The 24,320-nt window shown below is 41.1% G+C and overlaps 1 protein-coding gene across 5 annotated transcripts in view; it reads left to right on the top strand.

Annotated features, from left to right (window-relative positions):
- LOC106054677 (putative protocadherin beta-18) overlaps positions 1 to 24,320 on the top strand; it is a 61,656-nt gene that overhangs the window by 14,946 nt on the left and 22,390 nt on the right. For all 5 annotated transcript variants that reach the window (XM_056038261.1, XM_056038260.1, XM_056038259.1 and 2 more), the window contains exon 2: positions 3,584 to 6,451. In XM_056038261.1, coding sequence (XP_055894236.1) covers positions 3,746 to 6,451 — 2,706 coding nt within the window. In that variant the 5' untranslated portion in view covers positions 3,584 to 3,745. The remainder of the gene's footprint in view (positions 1 to 3,583; positions 6,452 to 24,320) is intronic.

The following is a 24,320-nucleotide window of genomic DNA, read 5'->3' on the forward strand; positions in this document are numbered from 1 at the left end:
AAGAGAGCTGAGAGAAGAGAGTTGAGAGAAGAGAGTTAATAGAAGAGAGCTGAGAGAAGAGAGCTAAGAGAAGAGAGCAGAGAGAAGAGAGTTGAGAGAAGAGAGTTAAGAGATGAGAGCTGAGAGAAGAGAGCTGAGAGAAGAGAGTTAAGAGAAGAGAGTTGAAAGAAGAGAGTTAAGAGAAGAGAGTTGAAAGAAGAGAGTTAAGAGAAGAGAGTTAAGAGAAGAGAGTTGAGAGAAGAGAGTTAAGAGAAGAGAGTTAAGAGAAGAGAGTTGAGAGAAGAGAGTTGAGAGAAGAAAGTTGACAGAAGACAGAAGAGAGTTGACAGATGAGAGTTGACAGAAGTTTTATAAGAGACGTGAAGGAAAACAAAAAGGAAACAAAACAAAGAAAAAAAAAAGAAATTCATGTTCACATGTCTACCTCAACTCTTCAGTGGGACACATCACGTGACTGAGTAACTTACCAATGTTCTAAATCTATCCGTGCGCGCTAACCAATGATGTCAAGTAACGCTTTCGCCCATTCATCTATGTCAACTGGGTCAAACCTGCCAAAATTGAACATTTCAAAGAGCAAGCCATTGTCCCGAACAGAACAACTTGGATGCGCAGGTTCATTCACGCAGTTCAGTTTTTCGCGCATTAATTTTCGATATCCGAAATTTGTCAACTAGAAGTCAAAATAAAATAAAAATATTGAAAACAAACAAAATGATATGTAAACTAAACCAGACTGCGAGGTGCTTCATTCCCTTTGTAAATGATCAATATTCAAACCTAGTTCTTGATTGTGTTTATTCGTTTAACCGATGTATTGATCTTTGGATGTGTGCGAATACGAAATATGTCTATTACTAAGGAAGTTCAAGGTTTTATGACATGTGAATTGTAAATGAACTTTGAAAGATACTTAGTTACTTGTATTATACAGAGTACATTGACTCACCACTCTGACCATTAGTTGCATGTATTATACAGAGTACATTGACTCACCACTCTGACAATTAGTTGCATGTATTTTACAGAGTACATTGACTCACGACTCTGACCATTAGTTACATGTATTATACAGAGTACATTGACTCACGACTCTGACCATTAGTTGCATGTATTTTACAGAGTACATTGACTCACGACTCTGACCATTAGTTACATGTATTATACAGAGTACATTGACTCACGACTCTGACCATTAGTTACATGTATTATACAGAGTACATTGACTCACCACTCTGACCATTAGTTACATGTGTTATACAGAGTACATTGACTCACGACTCTGACCATTAGTTACTTGTATTATACAGAGTAGATTGACTCACGACTCTGACCACGTTAAATTCACTCGTTAACAAAAACAACAGGTAGGGTACTCTGACATGTGTTTGTCTATCTGGTCCTTTTATTGATGGGGGACTTGGCTAGACAGAAGGTCAGGTAGATAACTCTCCATTTCATAATGTCTTCTTTCTCTCTCTCTCTCTTTTTCTCTCTCTCTCTCTCTCTCTCTCTGTTATACTCTATACCCGGCGCTAGTTGCATTAACTTTTGAGCCAGAGGCGTGTCGGAACTTATCTTCCACACGAGTTCCTCGTTATACGCCTCGCGTGGGATAATAAAGGTCAGAGGTCATCCATTTCTATTTGAGTAGCTTAAAGTGGCTTTCTAAGTAAAAACGGGATATGAAAAAATAGGGACTATCTGGGTTTAAAACATAGAGACTATCTGGGTATAAGACGTAGAGACTATCTGGGTATAAAACATAGGGATTATCTGGGTTTAAAACATAGAGACTATCTGGGTATAAGACTTTTTTTCATATGTAAAAGCTCCGTCTTAAGATCTAGACTCGCTGACTCTATCTCTCTATCTCTCTCTCTCCCTCCCTCCCTCTCTCTCTCTCTCCCTCTCTCTCTATCTATCTATCTATCTCTCGCTCTCTTTAGAATTATGTCTAGAAATGGGACATCTCTTCAAACTTATGAAAACCTGGAAATATGGAACGTTTCAGAAAATACATCTCAACAGTTTGAGGTATTATTTTTACTCTATGCTGTTCTTTTTGTTATTTATGGACCTTTACATTCAAAACTTTTACGGAAGAACGCCACACAAGAAGAAATGCCACAAAAAAACTTTTGCGCATCAGATGCCAGGAAAAGAAAACAAATGTCAACACTCTGGCTGGGAAAAAAGAAGAAACTCTTCAATACTGTGAAATGTCAAAAGCTAAACTAGTTCAATCACATCGTAAGACTGGCTCACTTTTAAAAATCATCCTTCAAGATATAGTGGACAGCGGACGAAGAAAGGGTCGTCCAAAAAAAAAACAACTGGCTGGACAACGTCAAATATGGATACCCTGCTAAGAACAGCACTGACCGGGAAAAGTGGAGGGGTTTGGTTACTTGAACTGTCACAACACCTTTACGAACTGTCACAACACCTTTACAAACTGTTACAACACCTTTACGAACTGTCACAACACCTTTACGAACTGTCACAACACCTTTACAAACTGTTACAACACCTTTACAAACTGTCACAACACCTTTACGAAATGTTACAACACCTTTACGAACTGTTACAACACTTTTACGAACTGTGACAACACTTTACTAGCTGTCACAACACCTTTACGAGCTGTCACAACACCTTTACGAACTGTCACAACATCTTTACGAAATGTTACAACACCTTTACGAACTGTTACAACACTTTTACGAACTGTCACAACGTCTTTACGAGCTGTCACAACACCTTTACGAGCTGTCACAACACCTTTACGAACTGTCAAAACACCTTTACAAACTGTCACAACATCTTTACGACGAATGTCAAGGAACAGATGAGATGATATGTTCAATATGACTTGGTGTGCACATCACCATCACATCACTATTACGTCACCATCACGTCACCATCACATCACTATTACGTCACCATCACGTCACCATCACATCACCATCACATCACCATCACATCACCATCACAAAATGAAGAAATGCGCACCATCCGATGTGGTTACTATTCAACACAGACTTTGAACACAATGTGATGGCGTGTTTCAGTCAAAAGTTTGACAGGACGAGAAATAAGCATTAAATTCAATGTACGCTCTACTGAAATGTTCACCAGATCTTGTCTTAAAATTCTTCGCTTATTTTGTACACCGAATGAACCAGAAACTATTTATGGGTTTGTTTGAAAATCTCCAAGTACATTCTTTAGATATTTGTGTTGCTTCTATTTGTTTCTTTCGGTTGTTGTTTTTATTTTATGCCCCCATTCTCTATCACCAATAATTAAGCAGTTGAGAGATTTCACACAACCTCTTCCTTTGTTGTAGTTTTTTTCTTCATCCTGTTTTTATTACCTACTGAATCCAAACTAAATGTGGAGTGCTTACGTTTTCAGCATCTATTCATTTTTATAACAGGTATAAAGTGTGTTACCCCTTTCCCACCCCGGACTGCCCAATAAATAATAGGAATGCTAGTGCAACTCTCTTTAGGTGTTTCTATTGTTGAATAAATCATTGACATTTTGTCATTAATCCTTTTTGTTGTACAATTCACAGGGACTCGAGGATCTGGCTCTGAGATCAATCAGATTTGGATTACTGCCCCTCCTATAGAGTACTGACTCACAGTCTTAATGCCATTGTCGTCTTGGTGGACCACGTGACCTGCACCGCCCAGATGAACGCCACTTGAAGGTCGAGAAGTCACACTCACATAACATGAACGACTTCAGTGGACACTTGTTTGCGACAGTGGTCATCTGGCTAGTGCTGTCCAGACAAGCAAGCGCACAGGAGACAGCCCAAGTTAGCTTTATCTTCCAGGAAGAGCAGTCTGCCGGGACGTTTGTTGGAAATGTAGCGCTGGCCAGTAAACTAACGGACAAGGTCACCCAGGACGTATTCTCCAAACTGGACTTCACGATCAGTACCAACAACTATTTCACCATCAGCCCGAGGAACGGTTCCATTACTTCAAAGACGGAAATAGACAGAGAAAGCGAGTGTCCAGACAAAGAAGTCTGCATTCTCTCCGCAGATATAACTGTCTACCAAGATAACGCTGGTCAGATTAACCTTTACATGTTCATCAAGGTCAATGTCACTATTGAGGACATCAACGACAATGCGCCCAGATTTGCCTCCAACATGATCAGTCTGGACACCCCTGAGGGAAACGTGATCGGCGACGTACTGTACATTCAGCCTGCCAATGATCCAGACTACGGTAAGAACTCAGTAGCGCAATACAGCTTTCAAGATCCGTCCAACACTTTTGAGTTGATACCTAAAGATTCTAGTGGTTTACCGTTTCTGTCTTTGGTCATGAAAAAGGTTCTTGACCGCGAGACTCGTGACTTTTATCAAGTAACCGTCATAGCTACGGACGGAGGGTTCCCTAGAAGAACCGGCTCTGTAGTGATTAACATCACAGTCACAGATATCAATGACAATGCCCCAGAGTTTGTGCAGTCATCTTATAATGAGTCTGTCCTCGAGAGCATCAAACCAAATGTGCCAATAATGAAAGTAAGCGCCACAGATAAAGATATAGGCAAGAACGCCGACATCACCTATCAGTTCAGCTCTAGAGTGTCGGACAAGGTTCGAAACACTTTCTACATTGACCAAAAGACGGGGGAGATATTCGCCAAGACGGCCATCGATTACGAGACGGACAAGCAGTTCCAGATCACTGTGGAGGCGGTAGACAATGGCGCAACACAGCTAACGGCTAGGACCAGTGTCACGCTGAACGTGGTGGACGTCAACGACAACGCCCCTGAGATCAACGTGAACATGCCCGCCACTGGCACCGACATCTTGGAGAGTGTCCCCGTGGGCACATTTATCTCCTACATCTCGGTCAACGACAAAGACAGCGGGGAGAACGGCGTGGTGGTTTGCGACATGAACGATGACCACTTCTCCCTTGACAAGCTGGACTTCACCAGGTACAAAGTCACACTGGCCCAGCCGCTGGACTACGAGGTGAAGCACTCCTACACGGTGACCATCATCTGCAGAGACGGCGGTCAGCCCACAATGTCCAGCTCGGCCGTGTTCGTGGTAAACGTAGTGGACGTCAACGACAACCGTCCCATCTTCACCGAGGCCACATACTTCGGCAACGTCATGGAGAACCAACGCGTGGCTGTCCCTATCCTCTCAGTGACCGCTCACGACTTCGACAGCGGGGAGTATGGCAGGGTAACGTACACCATTGAGGATGCTTACTCTCGCGTGTTTAGCATGGACCCGAACTCAGGACAGCTGCTGCTGATAGATCAGCTAGATCGCGAGAAGACACCGAGATTCGAATTTTACGTCATAGCCAGAGACAACGGCCCTGGACGTTTGTCGTCATCTGCTATCATCATCATTGTGGTCAACGATGAAGACGACAACCCGCCCACATTCCTGAGCCCCATCTACTTTGGCTACGTCTTGGAGAACCAGCCAGCCGGCACCGTTGTCGGGAACGCCACCGCCGTAGACATTGACACTCCAGAGAACTCTCTTATGTCATATTCGTTCCTTCCTTTCGGCGACGACTACCAAAGCTTCTCAATCAATCCCAGCAACGGGATCATTCGAACAAAAGAAGTCTTCGACAGAGAAGTCAAGTTCCAGTACCAGATGGTCATCCGAGTCACGGACACGAGAAAACCAGAGTTCTCCAGCACTTGCAACTTCACTGTGATTATCCTCGACGATAATGACCACAGTCCAGTGATTCAGATGTCCAGTGAAGAAAACACGACCTTTGTCATCCAGTACAACAGCAGCGTTGGGACAATCATCACCACCATACTGGCTACCGACGGAGACGACCCCAACTCCCAGAACTCTCAAATACAGTACTACATAGAGCTAGGTGACCCGGATCATCTTTTTAACCTGAACTCTTTTACCGGAACCTTGACCCTTGAGCGTATCATTCGGGCGCAGGACATTAAGAGTTACCATCTGGTCATCAAGGCCCAAGACAATGGAGACCCACCCAGAGTGGACACCAGGCAGATCATCATCTCCATTAATGGAACATTTCCTCCGACCGCCGAAGCAGGACTCACCACCAACATTCTCATCGTTGTCATCCTTGTGGGCGTCACCGTCGTTCTTGGAGTAGCCATAGGCGTCGCCATCTGCCTTGTCCGAAAGATTGACCGAGAGAGGCGGCGGAACCTCGAGGCGCAGAAGAACACGGAAGACAAGATGTATCAAGTCAAAGAACAGGATGTCTACAAGAACATTGGTGTGGACGGGGAAATAGAGGATTCGAACTCAAACAATCTGAGTAAGAGGAACAATAAAAAAGAGGTGAGCTTCTCCATAGAGGAGGAGACAGACTCCCACAACACTAGCACTGGGTCATCTCATCCTTTGACCAGCTTCAAAGGTGGCACGGATAGAAGTCAAATGGTAAGTAGACCTTCTTGTTCCCAACTTTTGCATTTGTTCTACAATCTCGTCATTCTGTACTGACTTTAGATTGTTTATCTTTACTTGGATTTCTAATAGGATACCTTTTGAGTATGCAAGATATGTTCTACGCATGTACCAGAATAATTCAATACAAATTTTACATTCATTCAATATTTTACTCCAAATCTTCGACATCTGCTACTCTACCATTCCATTCGCGATTCCCATTAGTAGGAGAAAGTCCGAGTTGAAATCAATCTCTATGGTCAAGTGATGACAACTTAACCACTGACCATTGAGCTCTTACTTTTGTAATCGCCACCAATTAATGTCCAGGACTCTGTAATCAATCTAATGGACTGTCTAGACTCGTTCACTAATTGACAGCTTAATTGACCAGAGAAGTGGCCAGTTCAGGAGGTCCTGATACCATTGTTTGTTGTTTGGTTTGTTTGTTTGGTCAAAGTGATGATGATGTTTGTTTGACTTTCTTCACTTTTACTCTTGGACTTTTATTAGTCATCAGAAATGTATTCTGTCACGTGACAGGTTCTAGAAGTTTCTGGACTAGCGCTCTACGTCCTAGATCATGGGCGTGGCTACGACAGGTTCTAGACTCCAACAGAAACAGTCCATGGGCGTGGCCACGACAGGTTCTAGACTCCAACAGAAACAGTCCATGGGCGTGGCCACGACAGGTTCTAGACTCCAACAGAAACAGTCCATGGGCGTGGCCACGACAGGTTCTAGACTCCAACAGAAACAGTCCATGGGCGTGGCCACGACAGGTTCTAGACTCCAACAGAAACAGTCCATGGGCGTGGCCACGACAGGTTCTAGACTCCAACAGAAACAGTCCATGGGCGTGGCCACGACAGGTTCTAGACTCCAACAGAAACAGTCCATGGGCGTGGCCACGACAGGTTCTAGACTCCAACAGAAACAGTCCATGGGCGTGGCCACGACAGGTTCTAGACTCCAACAGAAACAGTCCATGGGCGTGGCCACGACAGGTTCTAGACTCCAACAGAAACAGTCCATGGGCGTGGCCACGACAGGTTCTAGACTCCAACAGAAACAGTCCATGGGCGTGGCCACGACAGGTTCTAGACTCCAACAGAAACAGTCCATGGGCGTGGCTACGACAGGTTCTAGACTCCAACAGAAACAGTCCATGGGCGTGGCCACGACAGGTTCTAGACTCCAACAGAAACAGTCCATGGGCGTGGCCACGACAGGTTCTAGACTCCAACAGAAACAGTCCATGGGCGTGGCCACGACAGGTTCTAGACTCCAACAGAAACAGTCCATGGGCGTGGCTACGACAGGTTCTAGACTCCAACAGAAACCACAAAATAAATGAGCCAAGTCTGAAGGGAGCAATGTTTAGTAATGACGCGAGTATTAAATGTCACATTACAAATTGATTCCTGTCCAATCCATATAATCCAGGCCAGGTTATTTTTTCTTCTTAACAAATTTGTGTTTCTCTTGTTGTCAATGTTGATACAAACTTGATGTCATCCATATCGATACATAAACATCATACTTATATCAACAGCACGTTGTCGGTATACGAATTGTTACGTTCATAACATTATCATCATGAAAAAACAAATTTTAAAAATTCCTCGTCAGATTCAACACAAAAAAAGGTCTGCTCCCAATGCTTATATTTCCTTGCCCAAACCTCACCACGCCTTGAGCACTCGAGCATATTATCTCAGGACTTGCTTTAGTTTCATGGTAAACTTAGCCCCAGGTGAGAGAGTGCGCCGTAATGTTGGCCCAGGTAGATGTGGAGCAATAGAAATATGTACGTCAATAGTTTCTTTATGAGTGTTGTTTTTTTAAACTGATGTTCAATTAATAATGAATATTCTTTCTTTCTTTGGTGGCTGAGTGGTAAAGCTCTAGGCTTCCCAATCGAGTTGTCTCGGGTTCGAATCTTGGCGGGATTTTAAATTTCCGTATTTGTTTGACGCCTCTTAGACCACCTAACTCTAATGTTTCACATTAGTTGAGGAAAGTAAAGATAGTTGGACCTCGTGTTGGCCACATGACATCCTCGTTAACCACCGGACAAAGAAACAGATGACCTTGACATCATCTGACCTATCGATCGCAAAGGTCTGAAATGGGTACTTTACTTTTTATTTTTACTTTGGCATTTGTCAAGTACCGAACTGACTAGAGGGGATCCAAACTATAAGACAGCTATATGCCCAAAACTTTTAATGTTTTAAATTATCTAAACATGTCAAAATATTCAGACTCCATATGTATTCATTTCAAGGAGAAATAAAATATTGTAATTCTGCTGTTGGCATAAAAAGCGAATGTCTGTACTTTATATTGTTACTGGTTGAGAATTGTTCTATATGTTCGTACACCAACTGTTAAACTTAAATGAAGTCTCTTAATGTCACCAAAACCTGGTGAAACTCAAAATTTAGCCTAAGTTAAATCGAGTAATACCAATTAATCAGATCAAATGACCTGTGACCTACAACCTACTGTTGCTCCTCCCTCCTCCTCCTCGTTTACCTAAACCTTTCCTAATCCTTTCCAGGTGACAACATGAAATACAGAACTCTGAATGCATCATTCTTACTCTGAATACATAACTTTCTCTTTCTCCAGCTTATAGTGCGGAAACATGTATTCAAGCACCGCCATATTTCCGGTTTGAACAAAAGTGATTTGCTATTTGATCTTGGTCTCTACCTCTCGTGTCTAGTCACTCGTGACGGCCAGATGTTTCTCACTATTTTAGGTCAACATGCCCTCACCAAGTTTCGTTCAGTCCGTTCACTTCTTATCAGTCGAGTTTTGTCTCGGAGACCAACAGTTGCAAGACATAGCTAGATGATCCATTGCTGTCACGTGACATGTCTTGTGCAGCACCAAATGAACGTTCACACAGACCTACAATGGAACAGAAACTGTTTGACTTTTATCATGGCTGACATTTTGTCTTGTTAGAGATTTTCTTATGTATGACCCAATGAGATTAGGGAAATGGAGCTTCGTACGTGAGATGACAAGTGATGTTTGACATAGTGTCATGACTGACCAATGACAAGTGATGTTTGACATAGTGTCAGGACTGACCAATGACAACTGATGTTTGACATAGTGTCAGGACTGACCAATGACAACTGATGTTTGACATAGTGTCATGACTGACCAATGACAGGTGATGTTTGACATAGTGTCAGGACTGACCAATTACAACTGATGTTTGACTGACCAATGACAAGTGATACTTTTGGATCTTGGTAGCTTGAAGGAAAGTATTAAATTTGCCATGTTCCCTTGTTCCATGTTCCCTTGTTCCATGTTCCCTTGTTCTGGTCGTGTTTGTAGCTTTTAGACAGTTTTTAGCTTTGAATCCTGCAGAAAGCCAATGGCGGATATAAAGAGTATAGAACAGAACGAACAGCTAGTGACAAAGAGTATAGGACAGAACGAACAGTAAGTGACAAAGTTTTTAGAACAAAACGAACAGTAAGTGACAAAGAGTTTAGGACAAAACGAACAGTAAGTGACAAAGAGACAGTAAGCAGAAAGAAGAGAAAGAAATAAAAAGAAGACGACAGACTTGCACAGAAGAAGGTCGCCAAGACATTTGAAACCAGGATCAGCTCGAAATGAGAAAATAACAAACATTACAGTCAAATTATGGTTGACATCTTAGAATGTGATTAAACGTTCGAATAGAAACATACACAAACACACGCGCACAGTCACATGCACACATACACACGCGCACCCATCAGAGAATAAAGTCCGATCTTCTGAAGCTCTTGACCAAGCCTGGGTGAAATCAAGTTGGACCAGAGTTTAGAGCGGTCACTGTCTGACAAACTACCAATTTCCTGAGGATCAAGTCTTCCATGGATAAATATATGAAGGTCGAGGTCACTGGTACGGACTCGTCATAAAACGGGAAGGGGAAAGTTGAAAGAAAAAGACAACGAGAAAAAGAGGACAGCGTTAAAACAAAAGTGCGCATGCGTAGCGTCGTATGTGTCACCACTTCCTTCCGCTTCCACAAAATGGTTTGTTCAGTCATAACGCTTTCTGCAGTCCTGCCGGCACTTTCTTCATCATATGGCTTCGAATAATTTAATTTTTGACAATTTTAAACAGAACATTTTTTTGTCTCATCATCTCCCCGTCCACTAGCCACGTGTGCAAAACGTCAATGTTGATGGTGGAGCGAAGGGGAACGACAATCTCATTCGGTAGCCAAGCATCGGGAGGGAGAGAGACCCCATTAGCCTCTTTCCCAATTGTAATCTCTTCTATTTTTGAAAGCCCCCATTTCTTCCAGCCCATTGGCCTTCCCCTGAGGGACTGCGACCCAATACAAACAGAGTTGCAAGATTTCCCATTCATTTGGACCCAAACAGAGCCCCAACTGTCGCCATTAGTTTAGAATTTTCTGTTTTCAAATGTCATATGGTCTTCCCAGCATCAGTTGATTTTGTTCTAGAGAATTGCAATTTGTTCTTCAGCATCGTGACTTGTTCTAGAGAAAGAAAGAGAGAAGAGAAAGAAACAGAGTTAAAGAGAAGAGAAAGAAACAGAGCTAAAGAGAAGAGAAAGAAACAGAGTTAAAGAGAAGAGAAAGAAACAGAGTTAAAGAGAAGAGAAAGAAACAGAGTTAAAGAGAAGAGAAAGAAACAGAGTTAAAGAGAAGAGAAAGAAACAGAGCTAAAGAGAAGAGAAAGAAACAGAGTTAAAGAGAAGAGAAAGAAACAGAGTTAAAGAGAAGAGAAAGAAACAGAGCTAAAGAGAAGAGAAAGAAACAGAGTTAAAGAGAAGAGAAAGAAACAGAGCTAAAGAGAAGAGAAAGAAACAGAGTTAAAGAGAAGAGACTGAAATGAGGGGAAGTTAAAAAAAAAAGAACTTGATTCTAAAAAAAGATTTGATATTCGACAAAAAATTGGATAGAAAAGGGTTGATTTAATTACAACCGAAATCCTGCACTGGCACGGTGACATGTTGGCGGTCAACAGAAGACGGTCAAGTTAAAAATTATGCAAACCTTTAATTTCCATTTTGATTTAAATATCTTCCCTTGGTTTGTAGGCTGGAGGGAGGGGTAACTGTTACAAGAAGTGGCGAATCCTAGTCGGTGAATGGAGAAAATAAATTAAAAATCACGAAAGTGGTCAAACAGCATTCTCCCTCATGTGGAACTTCTGTTTGTACTAAAGTTTCACAGTGGCTGAAAGCCACACATTTGTTGCCAACTCGCAGAGTGAATGAAATAAAACTGAACTCTTTGTAAGTTTAGGAAGTTTTGAATATTTGTTTTTATTAAAGAACAATGACACCCTACAATCGGAAGAAAGGCAGTTCTGTTCAACAGATCACTTAGTGGTTGAAATAATACTAGTTTGACATTAGTAATGATACATCCCGCCATATTACAGTCATAGAACTCAGTTATTTAGATTAATAATATTTTCCTGGGTTTATTTTGGCTAAGTGTATAGTTGAACTAATCATACCAGGTCGCTTTGCTCTAGCAGCTATTGTTTACTGGTGACTAAATCAACATCGAGGCGCGGGGGAGGGCGGTTATCTCAGGACCACTTGAAAACTAAGAAACTCTCCCAGTAGTTATGACACTATCTAGAGACTTAAAGATAATCAGTACAGCGAGAAACACTCGCCACTTTTTGCCTAGTTAGCTCGTGATTTAACATGTTATCACATGTCTTAGAAAAGTAGCCTCTTGGGGAGGGGGTAGCCTCTTGGGGGATCTGGGGCTTATCGGGGGGGGGCGGCTTGGAGGGTTACAACGGGTTTGGCTTTAATAAAGTTTTTGTGGGTCGTTTTAATGGGACTTCAAAGTACATCGGAACAGAACAGCTACTTTGGATTTTAAAAAACTGGGGTGGGTCGAGAAAAGTGTATGAGTGTGCTGTAATACACTAGCACTTGGAGTCTTGGATATAGCGCATATTGAACAACAGTCTACTGGTTAGGGTCCCCGTGAATAGATTCATGAAACAGCTTCTTTGAAAGGTGTCCAAGAGAGAACAAAACTGATCCAGGGGTTACTGTTAACGTGAGTGAAAAATTGGCTAGAATACACTTCATCCACACAAGAGCACAGTAAGGAACAAGCGAAAACTGTTAGAATGGAAGAATGAAGTCATAGCTTTCACTGTTTGAGTCGTTAGGACAGCTTGGACAACCATATGCGTTATAACTGTCTCGTTAAAAAAAAAGTTGTTTCGTATCCTCAACAAAAATTCACATCAGGTTAAACTTTTGTTATCGACATAATTTTATTAACTCCTCCGCGAAGCTTCCAGTACCAGCCAATCAGATTGGTCGCCAAGGGACATAACTCTTAATCATTATGAAATCTGCGGTTTGACAACTTGGCTTCCCTTAAGTCTTTCAGTTTTCAGTTTTCTCCCCCTGTTTTCTAATTAGATCTAGAACATCTTTTTTTCAGGGGCGCATGTCCTGATTATAATTAGAACGATCAAGAGATCGCCCCCCACACTCCCCCGCTCATCTCGGCTCCCCCCCCCCAACTCAGTTTTCCCTGAAGGTTCGCTGTGGAAAGTGGATTTTTGAGTTATGAAAGATCAATCGAAGAGGAAGCCGGTATGGCCTGTCATTTTTTTTTCTAAGGACAGGGAATTGAAAGATGACGAGCGAGCAGGAGTGGGCACTGGGGTGGAAATGGGCGCCGAAATCTCCAGGGGAATCTAGGCGAGCTACCAACAAAACCTTTTTACTCTGAGACCAGGGTGCGAACAACCTCTTCAAGTCATTGGCCAGTCAATACTGTTTGAGGGTTATTTGGTTTGTGTGGTGTTAGTGGTCGGACTCTGCGACACCGGGGGGCGGTGGGGGATAGTGGACATTACTGATGTGGTCCATGGGATAAACGGGTTGACAAGGTTCTTAAGGTGACATTCATTCAACATCTCTTTATGATGATACAAATGTCAACATTGTCATATGATTATGTTGTTCAGTGGAGAACAGAAACTGTCTAGAGGAGATTTGGATACTAGCCTACTATTGTTTGGAGTTTACATTTGCATAAATAACTTAATAACTATATTGAAACAACACCACCACAAACTATGTACGACTGTGGGACTAACCATTAAGCTACTAGACCATGGACTGAGATAATTGGACAAAGTAGAGTTGTTGCTGATGTGACCCCCAAAAGAAGATAAATATTTATTGCATGATTACACTGCTGACCGGAGTTACTCCTCTTTCGTGAACTCTGAACTCTCTGCTTGAATGTATAAATAGATATTTGAATAGGAATGATGCTGGACATTTATCAACGTGGAGCCTGGCAAAGCTGAGGTTAGGGCGGGGCTTTCTGTTTCTCTCCCCCTCCCTCTCTCTCTCTCTCTCTCTCTCTTTATCTATCTATCTATCTATCTATTTGTCCATCTTATTAGAGTCTGTGGTTGCCTGTAATTGACACTATGACATGCGTACTTTAAGTGCCATGCTAACCCCAACATGCCTATCATACTCGTGTTCTATCAGAGTATCTCTGAGCCCCAGAGTGCTTCCATTCTTCTGTCTGACCATCCTCTGACATCATTGTTAACAACATCCGCTCTGCTGGTCAGTCATCATTCAATCAATGGAGTCAATAACAGCCACGGAACAAAAGATCTTTGACACGCGCACTCGCACGCACCGACAGATAAACACACACACACTTTCACATTCAGCAACATACAAACAACATATTAGCAAACATCCATTTACCCCCGCGTCACAACGAGGCCGGCTTCACCACCGGCAAAAACCGTTTACAGCATGTCTGCACCCTAGCGATCATTGCAATAACGAATGTCCGATTGAAAAAAAACAAAAAACAAGTTAGGCTGGGAGGGGGGATGTAAGGGTGGGTAATCTTTATTGGAAGGGGCTTGTGGGAAGGGAAACGACAGAATATGCTAGCAAATAATAATCATAGCATAAAAAAACAACAAGATGGAGAAGAAAAAGTAGTGCCGAGTTGTGCCAGATTTTTGTTGAGTCCGCAGTGCGTGAGACAATCATGGCGGATGAATCCAAGCAAAAATGGTCGGACGGGACAATTGTGTTGAAGCTTCAAGCATGAGTGAACATTAAAATTAGGTTTTTTATTGTTTGTATTTTTTGTCGTTCTTCTCATTTCGATATAGATTTAGGGCTCCAGGCGCTCACCCACTCCACAAGTCACTAGGGTCCACCGATCGACCATTCAGAGAATTCTGAAAGATGGGGCGGTAGTGACCTCTAGCCGAGTAGTTGGAGTGTAACAAGTGTATGTAAACATCCGAGTTCGAGTCTGAATGACTGACTGTATTCAGGGGCGTGGGATCAGGTGGGATTAATTGAAGGTAAGGACTTATGTTAATGATTTTTATTGAGCGACATAAACTTCTATGGAATCTTTGGTCTCAAACACATGAACTATGTCAAGGTCTTCTATTTAAGAATTATCTTTCTGTTATAGCAACACGGACGTAGTGGTCAGATTATAAGAGTAGATACTTCTGAAACGAAAACTTTGCGTTTAAACCCCGATAAATTCACTGGTATCTTTATTGGAGGCTAACACTGAAATCCTTGAGCTCCAAGCGTGTACTCACTCTGTGATGGGCCAAATGAAATGGACATGGTCCTTGTGTTGGTATAACAGTATTGCAAGAATTGAACCCTTATCTCTCGAGGACAAGGTGATTTTTTTTTAGATGTGCAAGGAAAAGGTAGTTAAGACTAAATCCTAAACCTAAAGAAAAGTTGTGCCTGTATTCCTGATCTAGACTAAATCCTAAACCTTAAGAAAAGTTGTGCCTGTATTCCTGATCTAGACTAAATCCTAAACCTTAAGAAAAGTTGTGCCTGTATTCCTGATCTAGACTAAATCCTAAACCTTAAGAAAAGTTGTGCCTGTATTCCTGATCTAGACTAAATCCTAAACCTTAAGAAAAGTTGTGCCTGTATTCCTGATCTAGACTAAATCCTAAACCTTAAGAAAAGTTGTGCCTGTATTCCTGATCTAGACTAAATCCTAAACCTTAAGAAAAGTTGTGCCTGTATTCCTGATCTAGACTAAATCCTAAACCTTAAGAAAAGTTGTGCCTGTATTCCTGATCTAGACTAAATCCTAAACCTTAAGAAAAGTTGTGCCTGTATTCCTGATCTAGACTAAATCCTAAACCTTAAGAAAAGTTGTGCCTGTATTCCTGATCTAGACTAAATCCTAAACCTTAAGAAAAGTTGTGCCTGTATTCCTGATCTAGACTAAATCCTAAACCTTAAGAAAAGCTGTGCCTGTATTCCTGATCTAGACTAAATCCTAAACCTTAAGAAAAGTTGTGCCTGTATTCCTGATCTAGACTAAATCCTAAACCTTAAGAAAAGTTGTGCCTGTATTCCTGTTCTAGAGTTGCATTTTTGCGGCCATGAAACTGTATTTAAAAAAAATGATAAGTACTCAGTTGAGTGACCAGTGGTTGAACTACTATTACACTTTTCTTAAGTAACTGAGCTTTTTATGACGTCTTGCTTTGGTCATTTACTTTTCTACGTTCTCTCTCTGTCAGTATTTCTCTCTCTCTCTCTGTCAGTATTTCTCTCTCTCTCTCTCTCTCTCTCTCTCTGTCAGTATTTCTCTCTCTCTCTCTCTCTCTGTCAGTATTTTTCTTTCTTTCTCTTTCTCCATGTCTCTCTTCCTGTCTCTGTCATTATATTCACACACACACACACACACAGTTACCTTTCTCTACCAGACTTCTTCTCTTTCTCTCTTTCAATCAGACTTCACTTTAAAGAAGAAGATCCTTACGCCCAACGTGTTTCCACGTGTCAATGTAGAGACTTGACTTCTACCAAGTCATTGGCTGATTTAGGCCTAACATGTTCCTGTTAGAAAGGCCCTAAGGAAGTAAGAACACTTATACGATGTTGTCCCAGCCTATAGGATAAGTCACTCCAGATTCTGCCCCGTCTCAAGACGAAACCAAAGCCAGTGACTCATCTGGGCGCATCCATTGTCTTCCGAGACAGTAGGAGCCATATCTATCTATGGGATAAGAATTATGCCTTTGTTTTTCCCTTGACGTGTTTCCAATAACTTATGTTTCACATCTTTAAAACCACATTTGCAAAAACTAAATTTCCTGATGCTCTCCCCTCTCTCCTCTCCTCCTCGCCCCTCTTCACTTCCCCCAGACCTCATTCTTGCTTTTTTTTTCCCACTCATATTTTTTTTTTTTTTTACGTTCCGTTCACCAATTTGAATAGAGTGCTCTCCCCTTTACGACAACCCACCAATAGCGTGAGAGTTTGCAATAGCCTTCACGTAGACATGCGCATACACAAGCAGACTCTTGAATCGAAGCGCTTAGAACGAACAATACAAAAAATCTAATAATAAAACATTTATGCTTCAAAATTTCAAACAGTTTTTTTTTTTTTATACATGGTCCTACAGGCTAGGAGGACATTTTTTTCTAACAGTTTAGAGGTTGAAATGCTTACAATAAAAAGACACTCCTCCCCCCCCTATTTTTTTTTCCAGTTGCCAAAAAAAACTTATTCTAAATATTTCTAAAGAAATTTGAACCGTGAAGAAATGGCAGAGAATGTTTCAACTTTACACTTCTGTTATGTTCATTCAGCCGTGTCTCTCTAGAGACCTGTGTGTGTGTGTGTGTATATGTGTATGTGTTTTCCCCACACACAGGTACCGATGGAAGTTTTACATTTCTCAGATCTATGTGTACATTTGAGGAGGACCTATACATTTCACTGCCGGCCTGACACACCACTCTGGGGATGGTTCATAAATACATGCACGCCTGTGTTTGCTATGTGTATGTGTGGGCATGTGTAGGTGTGTGTGTGTTCACCCTGACACTATGCTACGGTCTGAGGTTCCTCTCTTTGCCTCTAGTGTCATGTGATCTCGTTCAGAGATGGCGTACACCTTAAGGTGACCTCGAAATTGAGGCCTCTCACGTGGGTGAGCAGTGAGTGTAGTATTGACCTACACTTACAGAATGAATCCTGCTATTGATGTTAGGCTTTCTACTTAAAACCGGCCTTGTTTAATGCTAGCACTAAATGGGATGTGCTGTTGAGTGAGCTACATCATTTGGCTATCAAGCATGGGGGGTTCGAGTTCGAATCCCGACTCGCATTGTGTAAGCAGAGTACCTAAAGCACCAAGACACCCCCTCCTCTCCACTCAATATGTTATAACATAAACAAGTCCAATATCAGAATGTGCTCTACAGGAGAAATACTGAAAGCTATGCTCTGGACATTTGGTTCACTTCAGCCACATGAAACGCCTTATACTACTTAGCAATGTAGATAGAATTGTGTATGGACATATGGAAGTTCAATGTTTTGGGATGCTGAAGTCTATAGTAGTTGGAACCACCTCAACTAAAGTTTCTAAACCCTGTAGCGTGTCTTGGTTTACGTATTTTTCAATGTATATAATCCACTGTACTTGCAATTATTATTTGAAAGAAAGTCATGGCAATGTATTTTTGTATACCAAGATCTGGTCTATCCTTATTTGCATAATTAGTGTGATTTTAATAATTGCTTCTTATTCTGCCCTATTACTAAATAGCATCAGTGTCTCAGTAGAGAAAGAAAGTTGACAATGTTATTTCAACAAATATTCGAAGCTTTCTAAATGCATAGTGTTCTCCTCATTTGTCGACATTCCAATACGTAGTAATGAAGGGGGGAGATAAGTAGAAGCAATGGGTCCCCCCTTCAAAATAGGGGAGCATAACTCTTTAGCAGAAATGTTATCTGGACTATGATAGCAGTCAGGTCATCCCTTGCCCGTGAGTTAACTTTGACTGACTCCCTCTTGCTCCAGGGCCAGACTAGTGTAGCCCCAAGAGTTAACTTTGACTGACTCCCTCTTGCTTCAGGGCCAGACTAGTGTAGCCCCAAGAGTTAACTTTGACTGACTCCCTCTTGCTTCAGGGCCAGACTAGTGTAGCCCCAAGAGTTAACTTTGACTGACTCCCTCTTGCTTCAGGGCCAGACTAGTGTAGCCCCAAGAGTTAACTTTGACTGACTCCCTCTTGCTTCAGGGCCAGACTAGTGTAGCCCCAAGAGTTAACTTTGACTGACTCCCTCTTGCTTCAGGGCCAGACTAGTGTAGCCCCAAGAGTTAACTTTGACTGACTCCCTCTTGCTTCAGGGCCAGACTAGTGTAGCCCCAAGAGTTAACTTTGACTGACTCCCTCTTGCTTCAGGGCCAGACTAGTGTAGCCCCAAGAGTTAACTTTGACTGACTCCCTCTTGCTTCAGGGCCAGACTAGTGTAGCCCCAAGAGTTAACTTTGACTGACTCCCTCTTGCTTCAGGGCCAGACTAGTGTAGCCCCAAGAGTTAACTTTGACTGACTCCCTCTTGCTTCAGGGCCAGACTAGTGTAGCCCCAAGAGTTAACTTTGACTGACTCCCTCTTGCTTCAGGGCCAGACTAGTGTAGCCCCAAGAGTTAACTTTGACTGACTCCCTCTTGCTTCAGGGCCAGACTAGTGTAGCCCCAAGAGTTAACTTTGACTGACTCCCTCTTGCTTCAGGGCCAGACTAGTGTAGCCCCAAGAGTTAACTTTGACTGACTCCCTCTTGCTTCAGGGCCAGACTAGTGTAGCCCCAAGAGTTAACTTTGACTGACTCTTGCTTCAGGGCCAGACTAGTGTAGCCCCAAGAGTTAACTTTGACTGACTCCCTCTTGCTTCAGGGTCAGACTAGTGTAGCCCCAAGAGTTAACTTTGACTGACTCCCTCTTGCTTCAGGGCCAGACTAGTGTAGCCCCAAGAGTTAACTTTGACTGACTCCCTCTTGCTTCAGGGCCAGACTAGTGTAGCCCCAAGAGTTTGTGTGTCAGGTCGTAAGAAGTCAATATGGCGTGCTCAATCCTGCATTCCTCCAGACGCTGACCCCGTTTCTGATCTTCTGACCCCCAATTGCCATGATTCGTTCCAATTTGCCGTCTGTCTAATTTGTTCTCTCTCTCTCTCTCTCTTTTATTCTCTCTCTCTCTCTCTCTCAAATATGAGAGAAATATGAGTCATAAATCGAAAAAGTTATACGAAAAATGCAAATCTACAAATACACACAGAAGGAGAAAGAGAAGGAGAAAGAGAAGGAGATAGAGAAGGAGATAGAGAAGGAGAAAGAGAAGGAGATAGAGAAGGAGAAAGAGAAGGAGATAGAGAAGGAGATAGAGAAGGAGAAAGAGAAGGAGATAGAGAAGGAGAAAGAGAAGGAGATAGAGAAGGAGATATAGAAGGAGATAGAGAAGGAGAAAGAGAAGGAGATAGAGAAGGAGAAAGAGAAGGAGATAGAGAAGGAGATAGAGAAGGAGAAAGAGAAGGAGATAGAGAAGGAGATAGAGAAGGAGATAGAGAAGGAGATAGAGAAGGAGATAGAGAAGGAGATAGAGAAGGAAAGAGAAGGAGAAAGAGAAGGAGATAGAGAAGGAGAAAGAGAAGGAGATAGAGAAGGAGAAAGAGAAGGAGATAGAGAAGGAGATAGAGAAGGAGATAGAGAAGGAGATAGAGAAGGAGAAAGAGAAGGAGATAGAGAAGGAGAAGGAGATAGAGAAGGAGAAAGAGATAGAGAAGGAGATAGAGAAGGAGATAGAGAAGGAGAAAGAGAAGGAGAAAGAGAAGGAGATAGAGAAGGAGATAGAGAAGGTGAAAGAGAAGGAGATAGAGAAGGAGAAAGAGAAGGAGATAGAGAAGGAGAAAGAGAAGGAGATAGAGAAGGAGAAAGAGAAGGAGAAAGAGAAGGAGAAAGAGAAGGAGAAATAGAAAGTTGTCGTAAATAAACGTGTAATGCTCTAATTCTAATTACTAGAACTTGGAGACAGGAAGTTAATGGCTGATGGGATAGCCGTGACACACACACACACGCACTCACACACTTCCACGTCCACACACAGACACTCTTTTTTTTTTGTTCTTTTCCTATTGACATTTTTCTGTTTCTTTGTTTGAAGTTTCTATTTCCTGACCTACACTATAGACTTCTTGAATACATCTACACATATCTTTGAGTTGATTTGTTTCTTTGTTTGAAGTTTCTATTTCCTGACCTACACTATAGACTTCTTGAATACATCTACACATATCTTTGAGTTGATTTGTTTCTTTGTTTGAAGTTTCTATTTCCTGACCTACACTATAGACTTCTTGAATACATCTACACATATCTTTGAGTTGATTTGTTTCTTTGTTTGAAGTTTCTATTTCCTGACCTACACTATAGACTTCTTGAATACATCTACACATATCTTTGAGTTGTTTGTTTGTTTGTTTGTTTGTCTGGTCTCGACTACGCCCTCTTTATTGTATTAGAACGTAGCTTCCAACCCAACAGGTTCTCTGGGCGTGAGGCATTCCACTTGGACTATCGTCATGATGATCCCGAGTTCAAACCACGCCACGCCATCATTCCTGCAGGAGATTTCATCTGGGTCGTAGTAGTCTCCCCTTGTTTTGTGAAACCTCAGAAACCAGAAAGAGAATTAGGTCAAAACTGAAAGAAATTACTCTCAGGACATGATTTAAAAAAAAATACTTTTTACATCCACAAATATACCAAAGACAAGATATAGACTAATTAGAAACAAGACATAGACAAGATATAGACTAGTTAGAAACTAGACCTAGACAAGATATAGACTAGTTAGAAACTAGACATAGACAAGAAATAGACTAGATATAGATTATACCTAGACTAGATATAGATTAGACCTAGACAAGATATAGACTAGATATTGATTAGACCTAGAGAAGATATAGTCTAGATATAGATTAGACCTAGACTAGATATAGGTTAAACCTAGACAAGATATAGACTAGATATAGATTAGACCTAGACTAGATATAGTCTAGATATAGATTAGACCTAGACTAGATATAGCTTAGACCTAGACAAGATATAGACAAGATATAGATTAGACCTAGACTACATATAGCTTAGACCTAGAAAAGATATAGACTAGATATAGATTACACCTAGACCAGAGATAGACATAAACAAGGTATTGACTGATATAATATAGACCAGATAGATATTGACTGATGTCCTCAATTTGCCAGGACCCACTCACGTCCCATGTCCCGCTGGAGGACCAAGCAGATTTGCCCTCAACTTAATCAAACAATGATTTGGAGAGCTGGCAGAAGTTTCTATACCCCAGTGGTCAACTGGTCATTTCAAGGAGGTCAGTTGTCTCCGAGCATTACACGGCCGTCATTTCTAGGAAATCTTTCCTCTTTCTTAGTCAACCAATGATTGCTGTATGAAGTTCATTACATTGCTGTTTAAAGGTCATTTAATGTATGACTGTCAATGCTGTATGTAGTTCAGTGCTGTTTGGAGGTCAGACTTGTTTGTTTTTGCAGTTTAATAATATTGTTTAAGATATAAGAAATTCAAGGACCTTTCCAATTGAGCTATGCCGAAGTGGTCATTTTATGGCTAAAAAAATGTTTACAATTATCTTTAATTTTCAGAATCGATCACAATGTCTTGATGTTTGTAGATGACCATTTTGAAATCTGCTGGTTAATCATGAAGATGATGTCGTGGTGGTGACTCTAGCCTCACACCCACACCCCAGTACAAACTATTAGACACAATTCTAGAATCTGCTTTTTTTTAGTCTTTGATAAAATCACGAAAACCAAATACCAGATGATTAGTGTGTGTGTGTGTGTGTTGTGTCACGTCACGTGACTTAAATACAATGTCGATGTCAAATTGCTATTCTGTTAATGTGACAAAATCTTCATGTCAGTTCTGGCCACACTGTGGAGAATTTGTTTGTGCAAGTGTTGTATTAGAAATCGAAGGAATGCGCCTGCAGAGCGGCCCAGGCGAGACGAAGACTAAACACGCAACCAATTAACAGTGTGTCTCATTATGTGGGTATTTTACACTCATTGATAATTAGGTCTCATTAGGTTTTGGGGGAGCTCATTCACAGAGATTCTCAAACATTTGTCCTGAACTCCTCTTTAATCTACTAAAGCCTGCAGACATGTATGTAGTAGTACATCCTTACATTTTTACGGATAACATTACAAATGTAACCTAAAGATTTAAAAACAATTTGAAATAAAATAGGTCTCCCACCGCCCCCACCCCCAACCTCCCATCTTTTTCTGCTTGAAAGAAATGTTGCGTCTCTTTGGTTCTTGTGCCCAAACTAGAGGAACATAATGTAACTAGATTTACAAAGTCACTCTTTCTGTCTGTCTGGTAAAAAATGTGTACACGTTATTTCTCCCACACCCAACCTCGGATCAAGCTGAAACTTCGCGCAATTATTCATTGACATAGACAAGACATGTATCAATTTTTTTTAAAAGTAACCAGTTAGACAATTAATTGCGGGTAATTTATTATTTTGTTTAATAGCAACAAGGAAACTAATACTTTAATATTAACACATTTAGCTAAATTTGTTGGGTTTAGTCCCCATAAATAATTGTAACGCTATATCTCCACCACGCATTCTCCGATCAAGTTGATAACCTTTATAAACCTATATATTTATTCTACCTAACAAAAACATGAATCAATAAACAAAATAATTGGTAATTAATTATTTTGTTTGATATAGAATAAGGAAAATAACTTGTACATTATTGGTAGAGATAATTTTATTGACGGAGTTCTTCCCCTTTAGATAAGCTTTGTTTTTGTTTTTTAAAAGGATTTTTAGTCAAAGGCTATTAGAAGCCCTTTTACTTATAACAACTCACTCTGTCTGTCTGTTTGTCTGTCCGCTCGTCTTGTACACGTTATTTCTCCCACTTCTCGGGATTGAATGGAAACAATATTCATTATGGATGACAACACTGGAATCCAAAAAAAAAATTAATTAATTAATTAATTAATTAGTGTTCATTAAATATGTTTTATTTAGAAGTAGGGAGATAAATCTTGCAGTATTGAGAGGGAATGTCTGAAATATGCGATTCTTTCTCTTATACAAGCTTTGTTTGTTTTTCTTAAAGATTTCTTTATTTTGAACTAGGTAGATATAATATGTCACCCACTCACTCATGCTGCCAATGTTTCGCACCGCTCTAGTTGGGATACCTTTTATTGTACTTGGCTTACCTGTTAAAGGTATTCATAAGACCCATATATTTGTAATATTAACAGTTCTATCTACATTAGATCACATTTACAGCCCTAAGTTATGACACGTTACCAAAAACAACCAATATACGTTCACTAGCCACTAAGTATTTCAAGAGGAGTCTCTTAAAAACCACAAAAATACTGATTCCTACAATCAAAGAATTCGCTGCTGGTTTTCTCTCATTTCACCGCCCCTCCCCCCCCCCCCAGCTCCAAGTCTTCCCACTACTAGACCTATTGATCCGAGGTTTAAATCTTTCTAATCCAAACGGACCATCACTCTGCTTCTTTTCTCACAGTGATTTCACCGGAGTTGTTTTCTCTTGATTTACTCAGACTATCATTCATTTTATTCATACATTGAGTGTGTGTGTGTGTGTGTGTGTGTAAATAGTTATTTCACCCCTCCCCCAATTCATCTCCTAGAATGAGTAATGCACTCAATAGGATCCCTCACTGTATTAAGTCTTATGAATTAAAAAAAAAAGATAATTATGCAATAAAACAAACACGTCCCAGCGTCCCACCAACACATACACACACACACACTCGAGTTGAACTTTTCAAATTTCTGTCTAGACGTAAATGAAACTCATGTCATGACTGTCCCGATTTGTTGTACACACACACACACACTCACACTCACACACACACA

Source organism: Biomphalaria glabrata, chromosome 8 (assembly GCF_947242115.1).
Source record: "Biomphalaria glabrata chromosome 8, xgBioGlab47.1, whole genome shotgun sequence".
NCBI classification, from domain to species: Eukaryota; Metazoa; Mollusca; class Gastropoda; family Planorbidae; genus Biomphalaria; species Biomphalaria glabrata.